This window comes from Lutra lutra, chromosome 1, assembly GCF_902655055.1.
Source record: "Lutra lutra chromosome 1, mLutLut1.2, whole genome shotgun sequence".
In the NCBI taxonomy this organism is placed as follows: domain Eukaryota; kingdom Metazoa; phylum Chordata; class Mammalia; order Carnivora; family Mustelidae; genus Lutra; species Lutra lutra.
Window position 1 is genome coordinate 40,732,805 of NC_062278.1, and position 19,599 is coordinate 40,752,403.

At 35.4% G+C, this 19,599-nt stretch overlaps 1 protein-coding gene across 2 annotated transcripts in view; it reads right to left on the bottom strand.

The window, feature by feature from the left end:
* POU1F1 (POU class 1 homeobox 1) overlaps nucleotides 1–19,599 on the bottom strand; it is a 337,028-nt gene that overhangs the window by 9,495 nt on the left and 307,934 nt on the right. For both annotated transcript variants that reach the window (XM_047722252.1, XM_047722244.1), the window contains exons 2-6: nucleotides 19,329–19,560; nucleotides 18,057–18,237; nucleotides 16,326–16,434; nucleotides 7,547–8,168; nucleotides 5,034–5,105 (exon numbers count right to left, since the gene is read on the bottom strand). In XM_047722252.1, the coding sequence (XP_047578208.1) occupies nucleotides 5,034–5,105; nucleotides 7,547–7,688 (214 nt within the window). In that variant the 5' untranslated portion in view covers nucleotides 7,689–8,168; nucleotides 16,326–16,434; nucleotides 18,057–18,237; nucleotides 19,329–19,560. The remainder of the gene's footprint in view (nucleotides 1–5,033; nucleotides 5,106–7,546; nucleotides 8,169–16,325; nucleotides 16,435–18,056; nucleotides 18,238–19,328; nucleotides 19,561–19,599) is intronic.

The window sequence follows — 19,599 nt, forward strand, 5'->3', positions numbered from 1 at the left end:
GAAGAGGTCAATCTTTTCAAGCAGGCCATGGGGAGGCAGAGGTGGCTGGCTCAACACTGGGGCCCTGCCCCATGTAACTGCCAACATCTCTGAGATTATGGGCCTGAAGCCTTAGAAGAACAGGCAGGGAAAGCAGAGGGAGGGATACAGTAAGACACAACATCTTGCTAGAGACGTGCAAAGGAAGGTGTATTGGATATTTCCATTTATTTCTTTTTCATCACACAAGACCATGCAAAACAAACTGTAAATGCGACTTGTGATCTCTTCTCTTTTGTGCATTGGTAAATCCTATCCATATACAACAGGGATCCTCTGCCTGGTGTTGTAATTTATTTGGAACAAAGCCATGCAGAGTTGTTTACACATCGCCTATGGCTGCTGAAACGAGTAGTTGAGAGATTAAGAAAACTTAGGAAAAATAACTCATGTTACTGCTACTGAACATGTTACTGCTACTTTTCTGATTCAGAGGTTAAAAAAACCCTTCAGAATCACTTCTTCCCTCAGAGTCAATACAACCAGAACAAGTTAGGGAGAAACAAAATGGGAGGGAGAGGAGGGGGAAGAAAGAAGAAAAAGGATGAGGAAGGAGGGAGGAGGAACGGGGGAGGAGAAAGAGGAGAAGGAGAAGAAAGAAAATAATTTAAGAATAAGAGATGGGCTCTAAAGTTGACTATTTTTCCATGTCAGCCATCAAACTGATTTCTGTTGCTTTGTGCCTAAGAGCGATGGAGAGGGCACTTTCAGTCATAATTATCTTTTCTCTTATTATCCACTTCCCATTAAAAAATAAAACAACAGCAAAAAAAGGACATTCATCTTCGTGGTTATTCCGAAACCTCTGCTATCTTGCTTTTCTCTTAAGATGAGCTTTGAAGCGAGGACTCTCACAATTCACCTTGGTTTGGCCATTACATAATCTGACCCAGCCAGGTTTAAAGGTCATCCCTGTGTGGCTGATAGGCCATCTCCACAGGAGGGCGGGCAGGGTGGGCAGCCCGCTGAGCAGGTTTCCCAACTTCACCCACCTTCGGAAACCAGAGAACAGAATCAATTTCAGATACCCAAGAATTAGAGTTTCGGGAGGGCTTTTTTGTTGTTGTTGTTATTTTAATGCGTGTTTATCTAGAAGAGCTTTTGAAGAGCATTTTTAATTCACTCTAGGCTGTTGAAGGGTCTAAATTCTCAGGAATGAAGGCATAGAAGACATTCAGTTGGAAGTGTATCGAAAGAGAAGATCATAGGAAAAACCAGGTAGAGCTGGTACAATCTGCCACAAGCCAGCTTCAGCGGAGTGGTGGCTCTCACCACAACTCAGCCACGAAGAGGCTGAAACTATTTGCAAGGAGGAGGATGGAACTAGAGGGTATTATGCTAAGCGAAATCAATCAATCGGAGAAAGATAATTATCATATGATCTCACTGATAGGTGAAATTTAAGAAACAAGACAGAGGAGCATATGAGAAAAGAGGAAAAAATGAAACAAGATGAAACCAGAGAGGGAGACAAACCATCAGAGACAATCTCAGGAAACAAACTGAGGATTGCTGGAGGGGAGGGGCGGGAAGTGTTGGGGGGATGGACACTGAGGAGAGTGTATGCTCTGGAGATGGACACTGGGGAGGGTGTATGCTCTGGAGAGCGCTGTGAATTGTGTAAGACTGAAGAATCACAGACCTGTACCCCCGAAGCAAAGAATACATTATACTTTGTTAAAAAAGAACAGAAAGATATATTTAAAAATTAATAAAAACAATGTGAAACAGAAAGGTGTATGTCCAAAAAAAAAAAAAAAGAAAGAGACGGAAACTCAGAGAGGTGAAGGGACTTGAACAATGTTTCTAATTAGTTCATGGTGCGACTAATTCATTTTTCCCAATTAGTCATTCTTTTCAGTGTGTCCACTCCTGGACTATAAGGCACAGTGGATTCATCTGGTAACTGCAAAGTCCTCTCTCTCAACCTTAACAAAAAATTAGTTATAGCTCTTATTCATTCAAGGAAATGCTCAAGCTTAATGGAAGCATCAGACTGTAGGTTCTAAGGTTGCCACATTAAAATAAAGCAATTTCATATGCTTTGAAATATAGGTCTTTCTGTACCTTTCCTTTCATATGGCATATGTGACAATGAACCTGTCCTTGTTTAGATGATAAGATACTTTTGTGAATTGTGTGGCAGTGGCTGATTTGATGAATGCTTTGAGACTTCTTGGAAAATTCTAATGACATTAACCAGGTTTCTCTTGTGTATTTTATACCTTTGCTCTCTTATATTTGGATCCTGTGTTTTATAACTCAATTTGTGTAGCCTCTCTGGGGATAAAGACAGGAGAGTTCAGATTCTCTGAGGTTTAATCTGCTATGATGCAAATACTCACACTAAACATATGTCAAAATAGTGACATTCTAACCAATAATAAAGTGTATCACTCTCAAAAAATATTCAAATATCATCTCTATGCTTGCCATGGTGAGTTTTTCTTCCAGGGACAACATATATTTGCTTTTAGAACTACGGTGATACATTCAAATCTTAGGATAACCATTTTTGCTCCTCACGATACTAACCACCCAGGCTTTGGGGCACTTTAAAGGGCTCTTCTGGAGGCCTCTCCTTTCCAGCTGCAGTGAGAAAGTGGGTTTGCTGAGTGCCTGCTGAGAGGACTTGGTAATATAGCCCGAGCTACCTGTAGACTCTCATTGTGAACCCGGGCCCAGAAACAAGAAACATGTCAGAATTCTCAGGCCAGCTGCAAATTCACTAGGCTAATAGCCAGTGGCCTTCATCTGGTGGGGAGGGAGGTGGTAGCAAAAACCATGTTAAAGTATTTGGGGGGGTGCCTGAGTGGCTCAGACAGTTAAGAGTCCCACTCTTGATTTTGGCTCAGTTCCTGACTCAGGATTGGGATCGAGCCCCACATGAGTCTCTGCACTGTGTACGGAGCCTGCTTAGGATTCTCTCTCCCTTGCCCTCTGCCCCTCTCTCACCAACCCCCACTTCCTTTTCTCCCTCCCTCTCTTAAAAAAAAAAAAAAAAGATATTTGGCCTATGACTGATGTTACCTTTGTGCTAACCTCAATCCATGGCTGCCTGTCACTGGGTTTAGAAGGAGCCTAAATGTGGAGCTGAGTTTGTGGGAATTACTGTGAATGAATAGCAAGGACTCCCCTCCAAGAGACAGCAGCACACGGCCACGTGCTCGTCATTCCTATCTTCATAATCAAAATGTAGTGTGGGCCACAAGAAGCATTTTTCCTGCCCCTCTAGTGGCTAAATGCACAATTTACTATTTTTATAATGAAAGTAGTTTATCATCAAAAAGGGCTACTTTCATTAACCATGAATACTGATTAGCTATTAAATATATGAATCATAAATGATCAGTTTTCAAAGGGGAAAATATGGTTGTCCCTATTTCATAATTATTAAAAAAAAGAGACACTAGAATTTACAGGTCAGTCTTCATTTTACTATAAAAGTGAGAACACTAGTTTATAAAAGAATGCTGCATGGTAGGATGTAAGTGAAGCTAATTTATTCTGGAATATTTTATTTTAAAGTTTTAGTGTTTTATTTAGTCTCAAACTGAAAAATATGGAGAAATTAAATGCCAGTGAACTAATTTTTTATTCAGTTTTATTTCAAATTTATAGTCATAGATCCATTTTTTCCCTATCACTTATTATGGATGATAACAAGACACAGCGGTGAGAAAAGATTTCCCTATCATATGATTCCTTTATCTAAAGTTTCTCTCTCTCTCTCACACACACACACACACACACACGCACACACACTTATTTTCTCACAGAGCCCCAGTAGTTTTTTGTCACTCATCAGGTTTCTCTCCCTGCTGTAGCAGTGAATATAAAACATCAAAGAATAGCTAAAAAAAAAAATTAAGTGAACAAAATTGTGTACTTTATTAAACCATCAAAATCTTTTTTTTTCTGGCCATATCCTAAAATTGAGTTATAAAGTTTTGTTCTCAATGGATTAGGTCAAATTTTCCTCTTCTTTAAGGAACATGTTATCACTGCCTTCATACAAGTTTATCAATAAATAATTAACCTTGATCTACTGATGCTTTATTTATCTAGAGGAGGAACATAAGTAACTTTAACTCTTCAATCTCATTTAAGACTAACAACAACTCTGAGCTGCCAGAATTTCAAATGAATATCACTGAACCCACTGCAACTGACTCTTAGCTTTCAATGTCTTATTTATCTTTGGACCACACATCCAGAAGAAATATTGCACTGAAGACGTTTTATAAATCTGTGCTGTCTGCTTTGGTAGCCACAGGAAGTTAGTGAGCCCTTCAGATGTGGCTAGTGGAACAGAGGAACTCAATTTTAAATTTAACTTTATTTGAGCTAATTTATGTTTAAATTTAAATAATTTAGGGGAAGGGAGGGAACACTGAAGAGGAAGAGATCAGAGAGGGAGGTAAACCATATGAGACTCTTGACTCTGGGAAACAAACTGAGGGTTGCTGGAGGGGGGTTGGGTGGAAGAATGGGGTAACTTGGTAATGGGCATATGGAAGGCACCTGATGTGATGAGCAATGGGTGTTATTCACAACTAATGAATCATTGAACATTATATCAAAAACTAATGATATACTATATGTTGGCTAATTGAATTTAAATAAAAAAATTTGAAATAACTACATGAGATTAGTCACTGCTGTATTATTACTGGATCGAACCCACTGATAACATCAAGTGACAGTCAGCCATTTGATAGTCATCAATTAGAGTAAAAATCATACAAAGCAAATAAAAGAGTTAAGCACAGAAGTTCAGGTCTATGGAGAACAGGGGCAATGAGATTTAATCATTATGATCACTGAATGCATCCCACTATCAGGGAACACTTCAATAAATAGTGGTTTACCAGCAATTTCTAAAGTTAAGAGATGAGAATTTCATGATACGCTCTGGTCAAGATTCCTTCAGACCCAAGAAATCCATCTAAGTGTCCCCAAACTCAATCTTATAGGCAGATAATTTTTCTTACCTGCCATCACTCCATAGGTCGATGGCTGGTTTCCATAATGACAGGAAGGAACAGAATAATGAAGTCCCGTTGCTGTGTTTCCCAACGTTGTCACCGAGAAATATGTGCACAAACATTTAGGAGTTTGGATCAAAGACAAAATAGACGGGACTGGTAAGAAAATGTATGAGGATTCAAGATACATTCATTTCATTGCAAAAACACACATTTATGTGATTCTTAAAGTTATATGGCATAATTCGTTTTTCTCTTAATGGAAATTCTCTGATGAGTAGATTAAAAGCAGGAATCAAAGTTCGCCTCAAGTAATCAGATCATAAATCATCAGTGTGGATGATAGCATTCATTAATTATGCTGCACTCTGTGAAGGGGTGACTGACCAGTTTGGATGTTGGCCATTTGGGAGTTGCATAATTCTTGTAGGTTCCATCTCATATAAACATTACAATAAACTGACTAGAGGAATAATCTCTTTAAATTCTTGTGTAATATGGTAATATGGAGTGGTCTTTCTCTGGAAGAATGAATAGAGAAATCAACTCTTGAATAATCTTTATTTCTCCTTATTCTCCTAACAATTTCTTCTATCCAAAAGAAAATGGCTAAGCAACGAGCTTCTAATTGGATACAATCATAAAAATCCCAGTAAATTCAGAGGTTTATGAAAAATCCATGACAGTGCATGATGCATTTATGTTGATGCTGAAACCAAGAGGTGATATGTTTTCTGCGTGTACACAATCAGCTCAACAATTACAATAATAAAATAATAAAAGCTGGTAAAAAAAATTGATTGTTGAATGACTTGAGATCTATAAAGGTTGAACCCAGCATATAAACATAACCATTCATAGTTACTTGCCTTGTGGAATCAATGTATATTATGAAAGTAAATTTAAAATACTAAATTTTAATCAAGCTTTAAACATGAATCACCAGCTAAGAGTTTGGGTATTGACAATAAAACCATCATTTATGTGTTCTATTTTCTCAGTTTTCCTTCATATCCTGAATATAATGGTGGGTTTCATAAATATAATAGGGTCATAATCCTTGAATAAATATGAGATACTGGAAGTATAGAATTAGAATCCTTTGACAATATTGAGATGCTATCCAGTGATTAAAGACTTGAGTTCACTTCAGGGAGCAAAACATTTTCTCTTAATATTGAAAATCTTCAATATTTTAAAATACTTGCACAAATTTTCATTTTACAATTAACATGTAGAAAGAAATGAAGTCACTTTATAGTATAATGATATTTTATATTATAATGATTACATGTAAATATCTTACTATGCAATCTAAAATTAAACAAATAAACAAGAAACCCATGTAATGTCCAAGTGTTCTTTTCACTATAAGCAATATTTCTAGTTTCTTACTAAGTAATTTATAATTTGATGGAAAAATTATAAAACTGATGCTATTATCATGTATTTAAATACTATTATTTGTCTATTTACAATAGACATATCTACTATTTAAAATATATAAACAGTTATGTGATAATTGCTTAAATTTACTTATAGTACAAAATTTGGTTAAAATACTCTATTTTCTAAAAAAATATGTTTGGGGAAACTCCCATTATTTTCTTTTTATTTAAATTATGAGACTCTTTGGTAGATGAAAAACAAAACAAAAAACTGTCTACCATAATGATTTCACCCAAATCCAGATATCCACTTTCTAGATTTTAAAAATTCAGCTGCAGATTAATCCCAAACTTACATATGAAAGAAATTTACTCAATCCAAGACTTTGTCAATTTATAAAGCTACTTCATTACCACATAAAGGACACATTAGCAACACATACCTATTCGACTGCATTTGAGACAATATATTCAATTTTCAAGCTTACTTTTTACATTAGAAAATTACATAAGAAAATATTAAAACTTGGTTAGAGAGACTGAAGACTCTTTGGAACTCAGTTTTAAGATATTTTAACTCAGTTTGTGGGCTCTAAATGCTACATATTGCTTCTAGCTTTGATTTTTGAGTTTTGAATGATGCTAATAATGTTTGTTAAAATCACTTAATTACAGTATTCTTTGAAATCCACTGTTGTTGGTATTGGGAATCATTCAGTTGTGTTTACTACAACGTATATGGATGTTCTTGGATGTAGTAAAACCAAACGAATCTCTAAGATAAATAAGTAACACCTTTTAAACACTAAATTATTTCAGCTATCCCTTTAGTTTTGTTCCTCACCCATAAATATTTACATAGAAACGTTTCTGGATTAAAAACACCCAGGCTTGCTGTTTACTTTTGTAGAAAATAGATCTTCTTTATAATAAAGCCAACAACTGAAATTACTACGCTTAATAATATTCTTTAAAAATGTCTAAGGTAGTTTGGCCTTTTTTAAATAGCCTTCATATTTAACGTAAAGGGAATTAAAATGAAGGAGAAAAAAAAAGAAGCAAAGAGATTCTAAACTAACAAGATGGAAAGCATCCGTCCAGCCGCACGCAGACTGGTAGGGGAGTCCGTACCTGTGGACATCACGTTGGTGGCATGGTTGGAGACTGGGAGGCACTCGGTAGCGCTGTGATGCATGATCAGAGGCAGCGTTGCAGAAGCCTCCGAATTCAGAGGTATGAAGGTATCAGCCGAAGTAAAAGGTTGGCAACTCATTCCCACAAGACAGTAGAAAGCTGAGAACTGCTGCTCCCCAACTCAGACTTTTATTCTATTACTGTTTCCAAGGGCCGTTTCAAATCTCACTCCCTGCATATATACATCAGGAAGGCCCTGAGCACCAGGAGGGCGCGTGCTTGGTACTTATACTGCAGGGAAATCCCTTTATACATGTTAATCGTCTTTTCCCAGGGGTATTGCTTTATCAATGTGAACTGTCTTCCTTCTCACCGGAATCTAATCCATGCCCAAGAGGGACCCTGGTTCTGGGGTATAGATGGAGGGAAAGGGAGAAATCTGAAACTTGAGTGGAGAACTTTCGTGATTGAGATCTTTTAGAAAGGATTCAAGAGCTTCAGAAGTGTCCCTCCAAGAAATAATCCTAAAATGAATTGAAAAATACTAGGTGCCTCTGGGTTACTAACACAATAACAAATTTTTATACAGGAGATTCTTTTTGATAACTTCTCATTCAATCTGCAAAACAGCATAAAACAAATATTACACAATTTTTAAGAAACTCTATTTAAGAGACTGTATTTGAGTTTGTAATTGAAAGAAACTCTAGATATAAATTGAAAGATGCATAGAAAACTCAATCTGAGAATGAATATATTGCCAACTACTGATTCAGAGTTAACATGCAATTGTGAAAAATCATGTAAACTAATTTGTTATATATTATAAGTAGAAAATAGAAAAATTTTGAATACAGTTGTAGTACTGTGTAGAGAAGACAAACATGACTGATAGTATCATTTTTCCTTGATTTCAATTTACTCATTAAGAATGAACATTTAGTTTAGGGCTTAGTGAGAAGCCCTTACTAGATGCTGACACTATCCTAGGCACTTTCTATAGTTCACATCGTGCAAATCTCACATCCGTGTGAATTATTTACCATACTGTCCTCACTATGCTTAACTCCTCCAGAACCCCTGATCTTAACCATTCTGCTCCAGAGCCTACAGTAACTATGGCAGCGCTGGGTGCAAACCTTCCACATCACGTGAGCATGGGGGGAAAAACAAAAAAAAATATATATATATATATGGATATACATACATATATATATACTACTAATAGTTCATTCAAAGATAAATATATTAGCATCAAGTACAATGACCATGATTTCTATAAATAAATGAGTGACTGCAATACTATTTTTAGAATGTCTTCTGGGGATAATAAAACAGAAGCAAACCGAGAGGCATAGAGATTCCTGACTTTCTAAGCAAGGGCCATGCCCCATTAGCTTTTTTGAAATTTTGTATTATGGAATGTTTCCAGATAACTTGGAATTGGCTGTTTTGTGCTAAACCTAATGTTTGTGTTGATAACAATACTATCTCAAAAAACTTGCAACTTGAGCGTTTTGTTAGTAACCAGTTGATATTTTTTGGAAAATATAAGATTACCCAAATCGTTAAATATTGCCTGAAAAATATTTATTGTGAAAGTGACATATTTTTTCATTCTGAATTCTATATCTTTGAAGCTCTGTTTTCTCTAAATGAGAGAAGGAGTTACAGGTAACCAAAAGTATGTATTTCACACTTGCAGAATTTATATAATTTTCAGACCACATAAGCAAAGAACAAAAGGTTTTACAGGTTTTCAATGTATGTATGCAGAGAATTTCCTAAGAAAACCAAATAAAAATAAGTTTATTGGCATTGAATATAAAAAAAAAATAAGCTAAATGATAGAGTCCTTGTAATATGCTGATAAAGCGTATCACCCAGTGGCAGGTACATGAGGGGCATTGTAAAACCTCCCTGGACAAAGCAAAAAGCTTTCCCAGCAGTTTGTCATACTACATAGAATTTTACAGTTGAATCTTAGACATCTTTTCTTTTTTTTTTGAAAGATTTTATTTATTTATTTGACAGAGAGAGATCACAAGTAGGCAGAGAGGCAGGCAGAGAGAGAGAGAGGGAAGCAGGCTCCCCGCCGAGCAGAGAGCCCGATGCGGGACTCGATCCCAGGACCCCGAGATCATGACCTGAGCCGAAGGCAGTGGCTTAACCCACTGAGCCACCCAGGCGCCCCAAATCTTAGACATCATTTAATAACAGTTTTAAAATTTTTAACTCTTTGGGCCGTGAAATGCGAATGAGAATGCTCCAGTTAAAACTGTGCAAAGCCAGAAAATAGACTTTTCCACTACAGTATTCTCACTTAGTACTATTAACAGTTAATTTATCAGTTTTTAAAATCAGTTTCATAAACAATTATAATTTTGCATAATATTGAATTGTATGGATGTATTATAATTTGACCATCTCCTTATGGTTGGGTGTTTTGTATCACCTGCTTTTCGCTTTTATAAATAACAATGCAATGAATGTTTTTATACATTTTTTAACACAATGTGTTTTCACAATATAATCTGTATTTCAAAATATAATCTAAATATCCTCTTGATGGTAGATTCTTAGAGGTGGGATTATTAAGTTTGTCTTAACAGGTTTTTACAGGTCTTAAAAAACATTCCCAAATTGCTTTTTCAAAAAAGACTTTTTTTTAAAAAAGAATAGCTTTATGTTCACAGCAAAATTGAGCAGAAAGTACTGAGAGTTCCCATCTACCCCTTATACCCAAACATGCACAGTCCTCCCCACTATCAAAATCATCCACCAGATTGTTACATTTGTTACAACTGATGAATCTGCATTGACACAGAATTATCACCCAAAGTCAGTTTATATTACAGTTCCCTCTTATAATATATTCTTTGGGTTTTGACAAATGTGTAATTACTTGAATCTACCATTGTAGTGTCAGAAAAGTACAGAAAAGTTTCACTGCCTTACAAATCTTCTGTGCTTTGCCTCTTCATCCCTCCCTTCTAACCTCTGTACCACTCACCATTATTTTTTTAATATTTTTATTATTTATTCATTGAGACAGAGTGTGCAGGAATAGGGGAGAGAGGCAGAAGGAGAGGGAGAGAAATCCTCAAGCAGACTCCCTGCTGAGCGCTCCATCCTAGGACCCCAAGATCATGACCTGAGTCTCTGATACCACTTACCTTTTTATTGTCTACATAGTTTTGCTTTTTCCAAGATGTCATATAGTTTGAATTTCATAGTATGTAGCCTTTTCAGATTGGCATATTTCCCTTTAGTAATATGCGTTTAAGAATCTTAAATTCTGGGTCTTTCATGCCTTGATAGCTCATTTCTTTTTAGTGCTGAATAATATTCCATTGTCTTGATGTGCAACAGTTGGTTTATCCATTCATTTACTGAAGGACATCTTGTTACTTCCAAGTCTTGTCATTTATGAATAAGGGTACTAAAAACATTTGTGTGCAGATTTTTGTGTAGACATGTTTTCAGTCCCTTAAGGTAAATACCAAGGAATGTGACTGTTGGATTGCATGGTAGGTGCATACCTAGTTTCGTAAGAAATACCGGTTTTTCCAAAGTGGCTGTAGCATTTTGTATTCCCACTAGCAGTGAATGAGAGTTCCAGTTGCTCCACATTTGGCATCATCACTATTTTGGGTCTCAGCCATTCTGGTGGGTGTCTAGTGGTATCTCATTAAGTTAATTTGTAATTCCATGATAACGTATGATGTTTAACATGTTTTCATATGCTAATTTGCCAACTGTATGTCTTCTTTTGTGAGGTGTCTATTCAGGTCATTTGCCCATTTTTAAATCGGATTGTTAGTTTGCTTTTTGTTGAATTTTAAGTGCTCTTTGTATATTTTGGGTAACAATCCATTTTCAGATATCTCTTTTGCAAATATTTTCTTCTAGTCTTTGGCTTAATTTTTCAAGCAATTTATTCTATTATTATTTGGTTTCAAATATCAGGAACAAGTTGAGCAAAAAATAATTATTATTAAGAGACATGGGGTTTCTTGGAACTCACAAAAAAAGAAAGTCAGGCCACTGGGAGATGCTAAATAGAAAATGGGAAGCCATCTGCCAAATCTCTCTGACTTGTCCATCTCCTTTTCCTTACTCCCTGCCTGACTGATTCTCCATCTATCTCTAGATCTTATCTTAAAGCTTTTAGCCAGGCGAAAGCTTTTCAGTCTACATTTATGAGAGAAACATCCTGATTGGCCATGGCTAAGTACATGTTCTAGAAGTACAACATTGTTCCTGGTGCCCAAACTTATGAATGGATTGGTTTGCATTGGAAGCAATCAGGCATTTGCAGACGATGATGGATAGAATGTTATCTGGGAAGGTGTTCTTAAAATGTGAGTGATGCTATTCTATAATTTTACAAAAGCACCAGTAGAGTGAAATTGACAATTTTCTTGCATTCTCCATGTCAGTAATAAAAGACTAAATACTTAGGCTTAAATACTAATATTAGTCTGTAAGAGAATGGCATCTTACTAATTAATTTACATTTTTATTGCTAATATGCTATTTTTCATATCTGTATTAGCTATTTATATTTATTGTTTTGTTAATTAGCAATATATTTCACCCCATTATTTAATATCTTTTTGTTTTATTATCAACTAGTGTGTTTTAAAATATATGAAGAATGTTAATTTTTAGTGTTTTTATTTTGATTGAAATTTTCCTAATTTCTTGTTTGTCTTTTAAATTTATATTGGACACTGACATACATAATAGGTTAGGTATGAACTAAATACATTGATCTTTTCTTTTTACATTTTTACATTTCTCTTGCCCAGTAATTTTGCTTTTTTTTTTTTATTTATTTTTAAGATTTAAAAAAAAATTATTTGAGAGAAAGAGAGAGAGAACATGATCTGGGGGTAGGATCAGAGGAAGAAGCAGACTACCTGCTGAGCAGGGAGCCAGACACAGGGCTCCATCCCAGGACTCTGGTATCATGAGCTGAGTCAAAGGCAGATGCTTGATGACTGAGCCACCCAGGCGCCACTTATCCAGATATTTGTTTGTTTTGTATTTTGTTATTTTGGAGCCTTAAAAATTCCTTTTGACATTTTAAGTTGCCATATTCATGATGTTTCTAGAGTTCCCTTATAATTGTTTAGATACTAATGAATACTGTAGCATAATTTGAAAACTATCATATAAATAAAAAGTCTAATCAGGTTAAAGTAATAAAGGAAAATACAGCTGAAATCTTGGCCAGGCCGATTTGTTAGTTTTGTTCATTCACCGTACCTCCTCTTCAGTTCAGCCAAGAATTTTTTTTTTTAAATATACTGTTTGAGTTTTGGCAGAATGATCATATTTTGAGAAAACATACAAATCTAGAAAACATGCTATTAAGAAATAATAGCTAATTTTTCTATGTTTTTGTTTGAGCCGAAAACTATAGAATAATGATACGACATATAGACAGATTCTGGAGCCAGACGGTCTGGCCTTGAACTCAAGATTTACACCTTAGCAGCTATGTGATGACTGATAGTTAGCTTCCCCTTTCAGTGTCCAGTTTATCTTATCCTAACAATGGAGACATTCTAATACTCGTTTCACTGAGAAGAATGCCAGGTGTGTAATAAGCTCTCAATAAATATTAGTAATCATTAATAAGTGACTTTTTTTTAATAAGTGACTTTTTATAATAGTGTTTATGCTTATTAAGTCTGCATATGTTATGGGTATTTCACATAAACCTCACATGAATCCAGTAAGACAGGCACCATTGTACAGACTGAGAAACTGAGTCATAGAGAGCCTAAAGCTTTACTAAAAGTCATATAGTAAATAGTGGAGCTGGTGTAGGAATTCAAGCCATCTGAAGCCTGAGCAAGCTACATAATACTATCTTTTATTATATAAGGAAAATGTTGATATTGAGATGTATCTAAGTCTGTTCCCTATCTCCATGTACCTCTATATGCAGACTTCTTGTTTGTCACATGGCTTCAGAGAGAAAACACAGGAAAAAGGATAACTCTTTAAAAGATATAGTGTTCTATCTTTTCAACATCCAGATTGCTGTATAAACCTATATGAGTATGCAGGTATATTACAAGAATAATATAGACATTGCCTCTTATGGGGCAAAGGACTAACACTGCTGAATAATTTAACCCTATCTAATAATGTGTTTAACTGATATTAATAATTCTTTCTTCAACTTACAATTCAAAGCACTTCAAACTGAATCAAATTTGTGGATACTTTAAGATTTCATCTATTATTTGAGAGAGAGAGAGAATCACAAGAAAGGGGCAGAAGGAGAAGTAGACTTCCCCCTGATCAGGGAGCCCTACTCAGGACTCGATCCTAGGATCCTGAGATCATGACCTGAGCCATTAATATAAATATATATATATATTTATATAAATATATCTATATCTATACTATATATAGTAAATACTGTATAGTTAACTATAACTGTATATAGTTATAGATTATCTATAGGTATTTATATACAGATATATATGCTGAGAGGAGAGAGAAAAGGGAAAAAGGAATTGAGATGGGGGATTCCCATCAGGATATGAAAATGAATCTAAATTAATTTATTCAGATAGTCTTAGTGGCAATAAAATATAGAATTCCCACAACTCATAACTTTTGAAAAGATGATAACTTTTACTCAAAGAAGTGTTTTAAGGAAAAGATTATACAACCATATGGCTTGAAAAGGAACTCCGTCACACTGGAAGCAGACATTATTTAAAGTGCACATCAGTCACGCACGCCATGTTTGGCTCTTTATTGATTGTGAAAACAGTGATGACTGTGTGCATTATTCAGCTCATTCTTACTTAAATTCCTTCAGATCCAGAAATCAAGTCTCTTTATTGCCCAAGGAAGAGATAATGTCAATGGCTTCCAACCTTCCTGAAGATGAATGCTCTCTTAATGCTGTCTAAAGGGTAAACTCATTACTTACGGATAATAAATGTCAAGGTGAGACACTGACTTAGGAGTGATGCTCGCCCATAAGGGCCGTATCCCCACGGTACTACAGTTCGTGGGTAGATTTATCATTGTCTCCCTCACTTAAAGAGAGTAAGTCTTGTCTAAACAATGGACTGCCGCACCTGAATTAATTTAGTTGGGAAACCTCTTTGCTCTGAGTTTCATTAGACGGCATTTTACACACGATGCACAGAGGTATATTTTGAAGTGTATAAATCTTTCACAAGAGATGTTTTCTATTGGTACCTGAATTAGAAGTGATATTTTTATTCCTTAAACTCATGATGGAAAGAAAATGATTAGCTCCTTAGCAGTCTGAGTGACACACGCATATCGTATGGTGTAACAAGAAATAAATACAGAACACAGCAAATTAATTGATATTGTGCTGAGGGAGTGTGTCTCCTTTTTTCATTTAGGCATCTCTGAAGATAAAAGAAGCAGAAGCAGAATGCTTTCCTTAGTTACTGCAATGAGGTTATTTAATTATAATCATCTGGCTATGGCTTAGTTCATGATACAAGATAATCTAATGTAGGGTTTGTAGAAGGGAGACAAGGTAAACAGGGGTGTGAAGTGGGGGAAAGAAAGGTGTTTCATTTCCTTTGGTGGAGATCAAAGGCTTCATTTGATTATTTGGGATTGCCTCAGTGTTTTGCTGTTTTTTTTTTGTTTTTTTTTTTTTTTGGTGGGGGTGCAGAATATGTCAACTAAAAAAATCTAGTCATTTCTGTGTAACTCCCAATGTTCTCATTAAAGTGAAGGCAAGCAAGACTTATTACAGATCACAGTGAAGAAAGAGAAGGCTTTCAGAAGACAGTCATACTATGTTCTGCTTTAACACTACTTATCCTAAAATGTTATCTATACCATTTGTATCTTCTTCCACTTATCCTTTGTTTACTTCTACTACCATGTTTAAAAGTATAATTTATGGGGCTTTTATATTTCCTACTTATATTGCAAGACTGCCACCGGCAGATGAAATCTTTGTAAATTTCTGTGTGATCACCTGAGGAGTAGAGGATCTAATGACTTAAACTTTCATAAATCTATGACTCTGAATCATATATGGCTAAATGTTTCTCTATAATTCAAATGGGGAAAAAAATGAATGGCTTGATGGATGTGGGAGAATTAAGTGGCAGCATAACTAAATCCATTGAAAAATTCCAGTAATGAGGAGACATTATTTAAAAATAATACTGAGGGGACACCTGGGTGGCTCATTCAGTTAAACATCTGCCTCTGGCTCAGATCATGATCCCAGATCCTGGGGTCAAGTCCCACTGAGTGTCAGACTCCTTGCTCCCTGGGGAGCCTGCTTCTCCCTCTGACTGGTCTCCCTGTGTTTGCTCTCTCACCCTCTCTGACAAATAAATAAATAAGTCTTTCAAAAAAATAATAATGATGAAGACTGTTCTTGGCACATAGGCACACATACTGTTTAGTACTCAATTATTAGAAAACACTATTTTTGATAATAAGACATTTCTTTCTAATATGAATTCAGATTCCATTAGTGTTTACTGAGCATCTACCCTGTGACCCATTTGTCCTGAGTGCTTTGAAGTATGTTATTCTAACATGTTGTTTAAATGAGTGTAATTCTAATGATCTCTGAGTGATTTTAAACTAATCTCTGTCCTATATTTTCCTGACATTGTTAGATATGTGGTTCATCAAGTATAAATTTGTTATTTATATATCTTTACTTGAAATACTTCTTTTATATTTCTTGTAGTGTGACTCTCACAGAAATCTCCAAATATTTGCACTTTACCTTGAAACTAGTAATCTCTCCAAGTCCTTGAATTCTTTCAATGTAGTAACTGAACAAGACTAGAGGAAAATTCAAATTTAGTTCTGTAATAAGCAAGTAGAATGTGTCTCTGCAGGAAAAAATGGAGAGAAAAGATTAAGACAATATGAGAAGAATGCTGCCTCATACCCTGAATAATAGCAATTAAGTACATTGTGTGTGTGTGTGTGTGTGTGTGTGTGTGTGTGTGTATACATATAGATATTTGTGATTAATTACCTGTCTAGGTCTAGGGTCTCTGAATAAAAACAAACATAATTACATTACTCTTGACTGAACCTAGAAGTTCAAGAAAAAAAATGAAGGTTTCAATAAAGGGTAAATAAAATTAGAATTTCTTTCACTGAGACACCTGCCTTGCACTAGATTGATTTTGCAAATGAAAACCCTCTGTTGTACACTAAGAAAGAACTATCTCTGAGGATAAAGCTATTCTTCCCACGGTTCTCAGAGAACCGTGTAACAAAGTGTTACAACAAAAAACGTGTTTCAAAAAAAGTGTTCAAAAAGTGTTTAAAAAAAGTGTTTCAAAGTGTGTAAACAAAGTGTTTCAAAAAAAGTTTTTAAAATTAGATAAGCTAACTTCTGAATCATAAAGGATGACAATCTGAGTAAAACAATGAGCTGAATGGCGAATGTTTATGACAAAATTGAACACATAAAATAAATAAAACCAGTAGGTGTCATAAAACCAATGGCATTGATATTAAGATACCATGAATAAATGAAAATTAAAAAGTGAGTTTTAATCAAGTCATCTAATGGAATATAAAGCTGAATCTGACAGAATCACCTAATTACTTCACACTATAAAATAAGATCACTTAAAAGTATATTGTATATTAAATTGAATATAATTATATTTCTAATGAAAAATTGAATCAGTGATTCAGAAGTCATAAATGATAAATAATTAAATATTGATATTTATAAAATATTAAAAAACACATGACAATTACTTTTCCAAGTACATTTCCCTTTAATAAATGCATGCACTGATAAGTTGATGCAAAGCGAAATGAACATGTTTCTTACTTGTCTTAATTCTACTCTCTATATTTTCCAAGGGATCAAATAGATTGGAATGCATGAGGGGAAAAGAGAAGAGGATAAGTTAGAGGGAGTGGGGGAAGGGAGATTGAGGGATTGAAGAGGATTAATTTACATCATGTGTTTAAAGACCATTGAGAATCCCATTTAACGGTAGGTAGGAACAGGTGCATGGAAGATACAAAGCAGAGGATGCTGGTCATGTTTCACATGTGATGGATAAAAAAGCAAACTATACCATCATATGATTCAGTTCATTATGATGGAGATGGTAAGCACAATGTAAAATATGATAAAGAATTTTGTCTTCTTAAATTATTATTCTTAGTATTTCCTCTGCTTGTACTTGTTACCCATAACCCAGAGAGAAAATGTAGGGAAATAGGGATGAAAATAGGAGAAGAACAAGTTCCTAGAATTAGTCAATTACGCAAGTTTGTAAAGCTAACCTCAGAATTCCAGTTTACAAATGATTAGTAATGAGAACAAAAGTTCTTCGGAGTTCATGGGGGCTTTGTAATATTTTAATTGCTTTTTTTATATTGAAGAGCAAAGTACAAATCATAATGGTATTGAGAAATAATGACCTAATGGAGCTTAACATATAAGCACCCAGAAAAGCCATTTCATTTTTATTCATACCTGAACTTTGGACACATACTTCTGTTTAATGAATATTGGTGTGTTAGTCAGAAAAACATCATCTGTTCAAACTCAGTTGGTAGTTTAAGGTTTCATTTTTCTATCAAACATCTTGCAAGCCAAGTGATTTCATCAGCATATTTAAATCAATGCTGAGCTCCGTAAAAGGTCACTTGTAACACTTTGAAACATAAGACAGAGAAGACAAGACTTGAACCTAAAAACATTACAGTGGAATTGTTTTCTAACAAAATCATTTTTAATATTTCATATTTACAATTTGTCAAATTCTACTAATAAGTTTAAGATCACTTGTACAAATCTAGATGTGAGAATTCCATTTTTGGTGAAAATGTTTTTAAGAATCAGTAGGAAAAGACAGTATTATTTAATAAGTGGTCCCATGACTCTTGGCTTACTTTTGAAAAACATCAGAATAGGAGCTTTGTTTCTGAGCATATATCAAACAAGTACATGTGGATTAAGGCATCTGTTATTAAAAAATTGCAGTCTTACAGGTAGAAGTTATAGGTGATTAAGTCATGACATAAACGGATTTTTTAAAAAAATTATTTATTTATTTGACAGAGAGAGAGAGAGACAGTTGGAGAGGGAAAACAAGCTGGGGGAGTGGGAGAGGGAGATGCAGGCTTCCCGCAGAGCAGGGAGCTGGTTTCCAGGACCAGGGGATCATGACCAGAGCTGAAGGCAGACGCTTAACGACTGAGCCACACAGGCGCCCCTGTAAACTGAGTTTTAAAGAAAAATAAAAGGATTGGGAAACACATGCAGATTCAGCTATAGATATATATTTAAAAAGGCCTTTATATCAAAATCACCAAAAACATTAATTTTAATACTTTGAATTCTGGAAAAATGGCAGTCATATAACCTTGAAAACTTTCTGTTACAAATAAAAATGCTGCATAAAATAAAGGTTTCTTTTTTTTTTTTTTAAGATTTTATTCATTTATTTGACAGAGATCACAAGCAGGCAGAGAGGCAGGCAGAGAGGGAGGAAGAAGCAGGCTCCCTGCTGAGCAGAGAGCCCGATGCGGGGCTCAATCCCAGGACACTGAGATCATGACCTGAGCCGAAGGCAGCGGCTTAACCCACTGAGCCACCCAGGGGCCCCTAAAGGTTTCTTTATATGTGTAGCTGAGCTACAGATGAAAGGAAGGAAGGAAGGAACAAGAAAGAAAAGAAGCAAGGAAGGAAGGAAGGTAAACACTCTATATAATAGAAACCAATAGTGGTGAATCTATACCACACCTGGGTTGCTGGAATAGTCACTTCAAGGTTTCGTTGTTACGTTTCTGCCATATTTGAGACACAGGTATCTTTGGCTCAGAGCTCTGGGTAAGGATTGAAACTCCTTAGGCACCGGTGTCCATCCTGAAGTCCTTGGGTCCTGCCAGGGAGTCATTGCAAGTCCTCTTTTCTTCCAGTACCAAACACCACTTTGTCCTCTCAGCCTGGAGAGTTTGAAGGCTCACCATCTAGACTTTTGGAAACATAATCCAGAAAACATCTTGCCTCAAGC